Genomic DNA, 12,257 nt, shown 5'->3' on the forward strand with positions numbered 1-12,257 from the left:
GATCATATTACTCTATAGAATAAGATACCGTAAATTTCGACGTAGGGAAACAGAGAAGAATAAGCCAAAAATTTATGAAAAGTGTATACGAAAACTGTGGAGGAATATTCCTACTATGGCGACTTAATAGTACAAGAACTGAGGAGCCTGATATCTGAACAAAAGAATCAGCAAAGTACTAGAAATATAAATGAAGGGCGCTGATGACGGAAAATAGATAAAATTAGTAAATATAACCTCCGTTCTAGATGATTCTGAGATCTACAAAATTCCCAAATTTGTTGAGTCTAAAGATGTTGAAATGCAAATATTCTTTCATAATTAAAGTTGAATAAACAACTGTTTTCCAAATAAAATACGAATGATGCTTTGAAATTTCATAACGACTAAGAACCTTCCTTGAGTATTTCTCAGTTTCAGGATTAAGCTCTGAAACTTTTTTTTTTTTGTAAATACGGTACTAAATAAACAGTAAAAATGGTTACGGTATATAAGTCGCCGGTCAGTAGATAACGAAATATTATTGCCACCGTATCGCTGCAGTATCCCAATCAGAAAATCTAAAATCTCGCTGTGGCCTCCATCTGAAATTTGCAAACAGAACGTTGTCACTTTGCATTTCTCGTATCTCTGTTGTTTAGATACTTCTTTACCTACAGTCGCTATCTTTTTCTGTTATCTTTTCGTCACGTGTTTTACATATATGAATTCTGTACCCGATAGAAATTGATACAGAACCAGTGAACATAAATGTAATCTCTGGCTACACAGCGTCTTTCTGAGCACGCCCTGTCCTTCATAATCGTCTGCTTTCTGTGCTTCTTGTCTGAGTAACTACGTGACGTCATTGCCATCACTCAGTGTGGGAGGAAGTTGTGTGCCTGTCAAGCGCAAACAAGTGTGTTGTTCAGTTTTTGTAATTATTGTTGGCTGTTAACTGTTATTGAAAATGTAAGTCCAAGCACGGTATTTATTTATACGTAGCTTCCTATTTGTAAAAGATCGTAGTTACTTTACGAAGTCGGTGGTATGTGAGAGCTGTTGCTTCAAGAAGTGAAGTGCTTGGCGTAATGCTAGTTTTTTGTGGTGCTTAAAAGAATATTTATACTTACGTGTTGCTGCCGAACGTGTGGAAATATTGGAATTGTTATGATGTGCTATTTTTCATTTGGTATTTTAATACAATATGCCTTACTTGACAAATTTGGAGAAAGAGTATTTGTATGTCGAAACGCTCATATATCTCATTGCTTAACCACACTTTGGATTACCGTGAACGATGCTGTCGGGCTAAATGTCACGTGATATGACTAACTTATAAAAACGGAAAAAACCGCCTGTCACCCACCTGTAGGTAAAGAATTCATTTGTGTGTGAAGTATTTGACATTGTAAATTTCTTTGGTACAATGTCAAATTATTTACTCACCAATTTTGTGAAATTGGAACTGTATGAATTAAATTCAGTACAGTGTCAGATACTGGTACCACAATTTCGTAGAACTGGATGGCCCAGAGGTTAAACAGTCTTGGAAGTGATATGTTACGCCTAATGAAGTTAATTCAGTTTTTACGGCTATGTAGCTGATGGAAATAGAGAAAGTTAAACAAACCTTTGAGTTTGTATGTGACTGGAAATTTTTTCATGGTTTGTACAATGAGTGTCTTTAGGACGTTGATTATAAAATACCGTCTATGTAAGCTATAGTTTGCCATCAAACGAAGTTAAAAGTTAGCTAATCGAGGGTGTTACTCGCAGGGTGTAAAAATCTAATCCAGTAGAAAGACTGGAGGATATACTTGAGTCAGTTGATTGGGAGAGTATCTGTTCAACTGCATAGAGGGTAGTTTTGAAATATTATTCAATACCAAAACCTTGCATTCAAAATGTGATCGGGCACAAGGCAATCCAGTTGCAAGTTCTTTTGATCAAAGGTTCTGAGTTCATACCTCAAATGTGCATGGAATTCACTAAGATACTTTTCATTTCAGAGAACTTTTAAAATTATTATTGTCTCCTAATGTTCGTGACACTAATGATCATTTCTGTATTTTCTTTTACTAATTTGCTGTTCTGGGAAGCTGTGGTGTAACAGCTCCAATAATAATGAGTACATAATTTATCTTTGTTTTTAATGTGTATGCTTTCATTCAATACAGGGCAGATGTTGGACCTTACTCTGGAGGTGTCGAGGGGACATCGGGAACCGGTGGTCCCCACACACCTCAGCAGCAGGCAGCACAGAAACGTCTTCAGCAAACACAGGCTAAAGTTGAGGAGGTAATTTGTTTTTGGAATGTGCCAGATCAGTCTTGTGAATGCTGCACTAGTGCACCCTCTTGCTCAATAAAGTTGGTGGTAAAAGTCATAAAGTTTCAAAGAAAATTGAATTATCAAAAGTGTTATGTGATTTGCTTAGAATAACGTACTAAAGGGGTGTTGTTTTAAGATTGTATTTAAATTCTGAGAACTTTGCTTCACATAGTTCTTAGAATACTAAAGACAAGTGAGCACTTATAGTATAATACAAAGTCTGTGTTGAAAATACTGGGTACTAAGGAATACTGGTAAACGTATGAGCACTTACTTTTCTGGAGTGTCATAAATAGGGTAGGAATGGAAGAGTTATCGAATATCTCTAGTAAAACCTGCCATTGATCCTTTTGGCTTGCAGTTAATAAATGAATAGTAGAGTCCCACTTCCAAATAGGCCTAGTGACATTATTGAGTGGCCATTAAGTTGACTCTACTTTTATGTGTAGTGATCATATTAAGAGCTACCCACTTTCAAAGCAGAATTCACTAGAGGAAGATATTTTGGTGTTGTATGTGGAAGTTACCAATATTTAAATATTGGTAGCAAAAGCATTTTCCATTAACAGTTAATGTCCAGTAATAGAGTAGAGTTGTTGGCAGTTCATGATCATTATTGTACCTTACCTTCATCAGGAGACTAATAACATTGTTTAATGGAACGAGGCCACATGATGACGATGTTGATGGTGAAATGTCTAAAGAGAAGAGGTCATGCTTGACAGGCTCCTTGGTTCTGTTCAGAAGTTGTAAGCTATATTGCAGTATTGTTTCAGCTTTCTTCTTCCTCATTGTCACCAATAACACAGATGACACTACAATCATATGCAAGAACAAACTACTGTAATTAAATGGTCAAACAGTGTCTGAAGTTGTTGAATGAAAGTTGCTGCTAAGAATCTAGACCTTTCAAGACATCGTAACATAAACAATGGGAAATCCCAGGTGGTAATGGCATACACCTTGCTGATGCAAAGTGGTATGTGTTACATGTAGTGGATTTAAATATAGCAGCCAGTGAAGGGGAAATTTCTCCACTTTGGTAGTAATGAAAGTGGAATTTCATATTCTGAGGCCTGGTGCTAGTGCGAAGCTCATTCCCATCAGTTTTATCAGTAGGTTTCTGCAGTTCAAAAAATTTATTTTTCGATATCCCTGCCACGTGCCATACACCTGTTCCTCAGAGACTTCAATCGACTTTGAGGCAGGTTAGACATTAATATTGGAATGTATTCCTATGAATTTTAAGGCATCTCTCTCAATTTATGGCCTGACATTTCTTTGTTAGTTTCTGTGCACCTAGTACATAGAAAATTCTATTACATCTCTCTTGCAAAGCTCATTGCATGTGAAATGCCAAATGCTTCTAGAATGAGATATTCTTACATTAAAACAAAGAATGTTGATTCCTTTCACACAGAGATTCTGATCAGAACTAATGTCTTCTGAAGTACATCTGTGTTTCTTACAGGTAGTGGGGATAATGAGAGTCAACGTTGAAAAAGTATTGGAACGTGACCAGAAATTGTCTGAATTGGATAATCGAGCAGGTAAGGTACTGTAAAATAAGTTTTGTGAGCATTTCCCAGCTTTCATCATTATAAGTTTGTTTGTACAGTAAAATAGTGGTAAAAGGTTTTAGTTGCTTGAGTCTGAATTTTGGATTTTGTATTAACATTGATGAGATTGTGATAGAATGTGTTGCAAGATGAAATTGATTCTGCATTTGTTGGTGGAGGACCACAAGCTACAACCTACTGTCTTGATGTATATTTCATTTCAGATGTGGAGTCGTGGACTCTTGTCTTGTAGCAAATAAATGCACCACAAATTGCAAATTGGGTAGTCTTCGTGTTTACTATTAGTCTGCATTTTATTAATAGTGCCCATCTTTAACAGTGCTTACTCATGGTTAATTATTCGTGTAAAATACACCTTACTCTTTCTTCTGGCATGCCCACAGTGGAAGCTGCTGCTTGCGCTATCAGGTTATCCCCACACGAACTGGCACTGCAAACACCACAGTGTTAAAATTTGCACCTGAATTTTGTATCATGTCTGTGAGAGCCCACAACGACTTGGCCATTAACCTCATGGTGCTATTGCAGTGCAGAGATCATTGCCGTTCACGACCTGTTCACTGCAGTCGCAAGTTTCTGCCATGCAGCTATGTTACTGAACTCTACATGTATTCTGGACATGTACTTGGGAACTGAATGTTTCTCAAAGGAGAAGACTTGGTTTAAAAAATTAAAAATTTCACATCAATTCTTGACTGTGGTCCAGAGCTGTTTCCAGCATTAGTTGTAATTGTGGAGATATTTTACTTTAAGCAACCCATTCATAAAGCTTGTGTTAAATCGCAAAACATAGAGTAATTATTACTGGTAGTAACATACTAACAGCAATTTAATGAGAAAGTAAGAACTAAAAATTTTAGATAGTGGATGTATTGAGTATTATTATTTGATGGGGAAATGCAAGGCTGTCTGTTTCCTTTATTGATGCTCTTTTCATAGGGTCAATTAAGTTTTTGTTGAGCTGTTACAGCAGAAATTGAAGTCAATGTAAATTAATGATCAATGATATTTTTTTATATTGATTCACAGTGATAAATATTTTGTTTCTGATACGGTTACGTAGTTTCTAAATTGTAGTAAAGTAATCTTGGGTCAGTCAAAAGTAAACATAAAATCAATTGTTATCTAAATCCGCTAATATTCTCTCTCCACTTCTCTAGGACAGTTAAAAATGTTAATTTTTTTGTAGAGATGTAATTCAATGCTGGTAGGCCATTCCGTCATACAATCATGGTCTTCCTCAATGAAATTATGCTCTGCATTGGAGTGTGTGCTGATTTAAAACCTGGTGCAAGTAAAGCTATGAGGGCAGGTTGTGTGTTGTTGTTGGGTGATTGAGTCGGTAGCACACTTGCCACACTAAGGGCAAAAGTTCCAGGTTTGAGTCCTGTTTAATCAGCCAGAAAGTTTCAAATTGTGATCTTCCTGTCTCCATATTCATTTTCACTCACTGTCACAGTCTTGGGAGTCGCTGGTACTGATAATTAAGTGCAGTGAACAGCTCATAGGGAATTGTGATATTACACAGTTTTTGTTTTGTTTTTTAGGTGATTCTAACTATTTATGAGAGAGAAAAAAAAGCTCTGTGTGTTTTGTTTGTTACCTTCTAATCATGGAAACATTGAAGAACAGGAGATGTGATCCTCTTACCTGGCCTGTCAGTACGGTAACAGATGTGAAATAGCATGCATTGGGAGCCCATTGTTTTTCATGTAAAGTTAACTCTTAACAAATACAAAAAAAAGTTGACGTATGTACACAAATACAAGACATATGAGCATGACTGGCCAGTAATGTTGTTAAACATCTACCATTATCAAGAGATTGATTTCTGGAGTGAGAGTAGTCTTTTGTGAGAATTCCTAGTACAAATGAAATGAAAGTGCAGGGTTTCCAAGAATTTTGCAGGTAATGTCACAAGAAAACTGAGGTAGATACACAGAAACTGATTTCATTTTAGATGACAAGACACACAACTGCACTTAAGAAATTACTGCCATTATTTGTGACAGAACTGATGTTACACAGTATAATACAAGAGCCTGGACTTTGTCGGACGATGTACGATTACGACTGTCTGCAGAAGACATTGTGCTATGATGTGAAAAAGTCTTCTAACTTTGGTGCCTCTACGGCAAGTTTACTGCCGTGTGACACTCTTGATAAATTCCATGGGCTGCTACAACAAATTTTCCCTAATGTCATTGCTGAGTAATGTGTACTGGAACTATCTTAGTCATGTGATGATAGGTACAGTCACGTTCCAATTCAAAATAGGGCACAGTGTTACCTTGAAGTGTGACCATGAAAAATGATGGCAGAAAATACAATTAGCATTTTAAATTGAACTGACAGTGAGAATGAGAAAGATGGACTAATGCCAACAGTGACACCAGCAGAAGGGGCAAGCAAACTTTGGCAAGTAGCATTCAAGTCAGTAGTGTGCAAATTATGGAATATGGGAGACAATGCTGAGTGGAGCAGGATTCAAGTATCTGCCCCAAAGCAGAGTAAGTAGAATGCACACAATAAATATTTCATTGAATATAAGTGTTGCTAAGCAGCAATTTCTGAAGTAGCAGCTCTGGTCTCTTAAACTGATATATGGCTGGGAGAGTGATGTGCTGACCACATGCCCCTCCATATCCACATCCAGTGGTGCATGTGGGCTGGGGATGACATGGCAGCCACTCTGTACCATTGGGCCTTCATGGCCTGTTCAGGCAGAGTTTAGTCTCTTAGTGCTTTTAGATAAATCGTGGATCCATTCCTACTGTGGTAGTACTGTTTAGATCTGAACCCTGCGTAAGTGATCAGAAACCTCACAAGAGCCATGGTTGTAATATGTCAAGTATCTCTCTCTAATCTGAAAAAAAATAACCGCTGCTATTAAATAAAATGTCACCTTGCCTGCTGCAAGTCTTTTGACTTAATGATGCTTTAGTGACTTGCACATTAGTTTCGTTGCTTTATATAAAAGTAGCTTTTTCATTTGGATTCTCTATTTGAACCTCCTCCCACACCTATCCTCCAGGGGAAAAAATTTGGGTGGTCACTGAAACTATAATAACTGTTTGGCACAGATTGAAACAAAGAGTTGGTGTTCTCATCTGTGATTGAAATGGCAAATGACAAATGCACACAGTTGTCACTGCTGAAGGTAGTTTTGTGGATACTGCCAGCAAAGTGTCATGAGCAGCCAAAGTGGGATATAGTGTGTGTCCTGTTTCTGCTCTTGTTGTAAATGGACACTTCATTCAGCAGCAGATAAAGACATGTAGCATGTGACATTGCTCCCCTTGTAATAGTAGTGAAGTGTGTGATATTACTGCCTCCTCACCCAGCTTCTTGGGCATAAACACGACTGTGCTGCCACCCTTCCCAGGTAGCTAGTTAGCCTAGCCGAATAATAACCAATTCTTACTATAGTTTGTTTGCATTGCATTCGTGTTTTGTAAATGTGATCTAGCATTTCCTATCAGGTTTACAACAATAGTGTGGAGTAATTATCAGTTCATCTGACATACTGACAATATCATAATAAGTACTGTAAATATCCCTCCAGTAACTTTGATGGAGCAAATGTGTGACAGTTGGAACGATGTTTCTCATTGCTCATCAATGCTTGTTTGTACATATGTTGGAATGTTTCCCTCTGCTTATCCATTGCTACTTAATATTAGGTATAATTTGGTACACCAGCAAAATGTGTGATATTCATAATGATAATATTTTGGTATTAACAGAGATACTGTCAATAGCAGGGGAACTAGAAAACATTATTCTTATAGGTCTGTTGTTCAGGATATCCCCATTACATCATTTAAATTTATTCACTAGTTCTTGCCAAGCTGTAACTCTTCAGACATCTGTGTTAAGCTCCCCACACAGCAAAATATTGTGCTTCTTCGTACTGTAGAGTTGTAGCTCTGTGTCTAGTTAAGACGTGAATAGTGATGTACTATCAAGAGGCGACCAGTAGAAGCATACAGCTAAAAGTTTTAAGAATTTGATCTCTACTGCTACATGTTCAAAATTTTTCTCATGGTTAATTTATTTAGTTTTAACAATTACAGGAATTAGGCATCGAACTCTGTCTGCAAAAATTATTAACACAATTGATTAACTTCTCATGGTCGGTGTTGACAGTCATGCAAGTAAATTTTAAAAGAACAGCATATTTGCCTTTGACTGTAGAACTTATTTATTTCACTATTGCAATTTTAGCCTTTGGGCCATTTTCAAGTGGTACTGCAAAAGTTATTGTTTCAGTACAACTCAAACTTCAAAATTCTCCAACATGTTTACATGTTGCAGTCAAAATAGGCCATCAGAAGAGTATGAAGCTGTGTACCCGGTGAAATGATGTAGACTAGATAGATTTGAAAATATTCACGTGGATGATATGGACATTGCATGTAATGTACCTCATTTCATGACATAAAGAGCTTCAGACTCATCTGGTGTTGTTGTTGTATATCTACAGTGAAAAGTCCTATTTTGACAATGAAATGTATGCTTGTAATAGGATTTTAAAGTTTGACATGTGTTGAAGCAAAATCTTTGGCTGTACCATTTGAAAATGTCCCACAGGTTGAAACTGCAGTAATGAAATAAATAATTTCTACAGTTAATGGTGAAAATAATGGCCTTTAAAAGATATTAACACAATGTTAGCCTGGAAAGGGGAGGGGGGGGGGGAGGAGCCAGTGCTTAGGTACACAGAGCAAATCTACATATTCTGAGTAATTTTGAGAATATTTGTGGGTGTAGTCTTTCGTTTCATGTGTTTTGGCAGATTGTGGTTCATAAATTTTAAATTTTTGGCAGGGGGATTGGGGTGTGTGTGTGTGTGTGTGTGTGTGTGTGTGTGTGTGTGTGTGTGTGTTAAATTTGGATTCTTGTTGAGGCAGGATACCAAAAATCCTTAAAGCCTGCCTTCACGTTTCTGCATGCTTTATCCAGCATTTTCACAGCATCTAAGATGTTGATAGTTGTAGGGAAGTCATCATCAGTGACGTTTCATTCGGACCACTTCATGCCTGTTGTTTCCTTTGGCACTCTTGATTATTCATTGATCTAAGTGCTGCAATTTCAATGTAGTTACATGATAAAAATTGCTTTGTCATTGATTTTAACAGACTGATAGCATTGTGCATACTCCAATTATCCACAAACGACACCTTTTTTTAACTGTCAGGAGTTGTTTTTCTATCAAAATCCGTTAATCAGTTGGAAAATGATTCTAACATCATCTATGCTTTCTTGTTCAGTTTACTCGATAGGGAACGATTTTTGCCCAGAAAAACATCGGAGTTTCTTAGGTTTCCCAATCACAAGTGGCTTTAGTTTTTCTGTGCTAATGGAACAGTAACACTATCTTTGCTTAGCTTGTTCCTGAAGGTTTGTCTGGAAGACATTGATAAAAAGTCAGTTTGTGTTAAAAACATCATTCTGTTTGTCATCTTGAAGGATCTTTGCAATTCTAACTTTCAAACATAACAAATTTTGTTATGTACACTGGCACTTTTCACCATTCACTTTTTGAAAAACAGTACCATGTCTTCTCCTTAAATTTTATAACCACCCATTACTTGTGTTAACTGTATTGTATTTCAACGTTGCTGCAAAGTAATCTGCATTTTCTTTCAAAAGAAGTCCACCAATTATTGTTCCTCTGTTGTCTGAACCTTTATCATTTCCGATCTGTCCCTTCATCTGTGGTAATCAGGCGGTCTTCATTTTTGGTTACTGTCAATGGTGTTCTTGCCAGAATTTCAAACTCTGCAGCTATATATTTCTTTTCCTTCACTCCTGCTTTCACTGTGTCAATTGACTTTTGCTTTTTGGTGATTGTCAGTTCTGCTTAAAGCCTGTGCCTCTCACTTGCTCCTCACACTCAGTCAAACTGCACTGTCAAAAATCACACCAGCGTGGAGGTCGCAGGAGCTGCAATGCGATGCAGATATCACTGTTGTGTCGATGCAGGGAGAGGCAGGACTGGGATTTGTGCAAACTCCCCATATGAAAGGCTTAGATATCTAGTGGTGGTTTCGATTTAGTGTGTTTGTCCTCTGATCTTAGATATGTAGAGGTTAAATCTGCCCTTCTTGAGCCTTTCAAAAGGCGGGTTTTCTTCAAAAATATCAAGGTTTTGGGCTTCCAAGGGAAGGGAATGAAGGAAAAATTCGATAAAGACAGGTCTTAGATATATTGAGGTTTGGCAGTACTTGATAACTGTACAGATTCTGAGAGTCAAAACTTTTAAAATAGTGAGTTTAATTACGTTATTTGCCTTTGCTACCTAAGATATTATGTGTTCTTGTTATGAACTAACATCCATAGGTTGTGGACGTTAGTTCTGGTACCCATAGGATTTTAGAATTTAAAAATATTCTATTTTTCAGAGTAATACTTAAATCATTCTTGTTTATAAAGTGTGTGTAAACATCTGAGGCGTCTTCTGTGTACCTTAATCTCCACTTTTCCTTTCTGTCACGTACTGAAGTAATATTATACATATTTGCCAATTTCTGTATGATTCATTTTCCAGATATAATGTGCCTAAAAAGTATTACAGCTCGTTCATTCACCATTTTAACATTCACCATTGAGAAAAGCTATCCACCAGACTTATCCGTGCATTTCTGCTCCTGCATGTTTCTAATGATATCTATCCATCTTCCATGAGCAGCCCATGGTCTCAGTACCTTATGTTGCGCATCTCTGTATTGCTTGCAGAGTAACACTTCATATTTTGTATTAAAATCCCCCATACCATTTCCAGTTTTCCATTGAAATTGTACGTATAGTACATGATAGTTCAATGTTTATTGTGGTAAACAGATGTGGCACAGTGATGTAATTTTTTTTAAATGTGTGGCAAATGTATTTAGTACTGAATTGATTTCCCATTGGCAGAATTGTGCTCATTTACCAAATTCACAATAAATTTCATATTCCTGTGGGTGTTTCAGCTTCCAAGATTTCTCTTTGGTGGACCATGTGGGGAATATTAAGTTGACTTACCTGTTCTGTCTTAAACATACACAACATTTACCCTTGACTAGTGAGTTAAGTCAGTAATCAGTAGTATGATTGACTAGCACCATTACGTAGTTTCCATGATGAAGCAAACCCTTTTGTTGTCCATTGGTACTATTGGCCGCATTTTTCAGTTTTACCATTATATTAAAAGCAGGCAGAAAGGCCAGTGTGCAGCAAAGTGGTCACACATTCAATCTTGGAGGTGTTCTGAGAAGAAAAACTGCAGTCAGATGACATAAAACATAAATATTTTCACAGCTAGAGAAATACCCATATTGACAATCAAACTTCAACAAGGTTTGCTCTTCAGTTTATTAAAATAACGCAGGATGTTTAAAAATGATTTGTCAGCTCTTGGATAAATGTATTCTACAAAATATTACATGCAAAGTACATGGAAAAGTAAATTTTGAAGTTTCTTACACATCTCGTGTTGCCCTAGAAACATCTATGTGGCGGTCAAGTTCAACTTACACACATTCAAACATGACCCAGTCAGTGTTTGCAAGTGCAGAAGTGATATGATCCTGGATTTCAGTCAGTGTTGCCAGCATATGTGATACGTAAACATTCCGTAACATATCCCCGAAGAAGAGTACTGGAAGGGCAGGAGACCTCAGTGGCCCCGAGTGCCAAATCCTCTGGAGCACAATGCCCAATCCACCAAGTTGGAAGTTTCTTGTTCAGATAGTGGTGCACTACCTCATTCTAATGAGGTGGAGCTCAGTCCTTTTGGAATTTGAAGTTTGGAGTAACAGCTATCAGTTCAGGAAACAACTAGTTTTGCAACATTTTGTGGTACATTATACCTGTGACGGCTTTTTCAGGAGCAGGTAGAGCCATACACTTAGCTACGTGAAACAGCACAGGAGACATAAACCTGTGGAGAATTATATCTTTCTGTCTCTACTGCTACACTAAGATTTGTTGTGATGACTCACTTGACCTTGTATGTGCAACGGCAATACATCACTGAACAAGAGTTGGTGTGTAATTTCATTTTTCTCAGAACAGTCGTAGTTACATCACAGCAAAACCTTAAAAACAAAAAAATTAAAATATACTCTTTACTGACTATTAGTACACAGTTGTGGGCATCATATATTTGAAGCTTGGGTTTCAATACCCAATGACTCATTTGTGAACACTCTGTATTAAAAACCAAGAGAAATTAAATATCAATAAAGACTTACAACTAAATGAACAGGTATTACTAACTGTGCAGTATAATGATTGAAAGACCTGGAATTCTTGGCAAATCACCCATCTGATTTTTCTGTTTACATATTAATACATCAGAAAATAAACACTTACCTT

The 12,257-nt window shown here is 37.0% G+C and overlaps 1 protein-coding gene across 6 annotated transcripts in view; it reads left to right on the top strand.

Annotated features, from left to right (window-relative positions):
* Positions 1–794: 794 nt before the first annotated feature.
* Positions 795–12,257, top strand: part of LOC126248446 (vesicle-associated membrane protein 2) — a 112,509-nt gene continuing 101,046 nt past the window's right edge. For all 6 annotated transcript variants that reach the window (XR_007545489.1, XR_007545488.1, XM_049949427.1 and 3 more), the window contains exons 1-3: positions 795–951; positions 2,160–2,280; positions 3,785–3,863. Coding sequence is in view for 4 of the 6 variants with exons in the window: in XM_049949427.1 (XP_049805384.1) it covers positions 950–951; positions 2,160–2,280; positions 3,785–3,863 (202 nt within the window). In the remaining 2 variants the exon portion in view is untranslated. The remainder of the gene's footprint in view (positions 952–2,159; positions 2,281–3,784; positions 3,864–12,257) is intronic.

The sequence above is a fragment of the Schistocerca nitens genome, chromosome 3 (assembly GCF_023898315.1).
Source record: "Schistocerca nitens isolate TAMUIC-IGC-003100 chromosome 3, iqSchNite1.1, whole genome shotgun sequence".
Lineage (NCBI taxonomy): Eukaryota > Metazoa > Arthropoda > Insecta > Orthoptera > Acrididae > Schistocerca > Schistocerca nitens.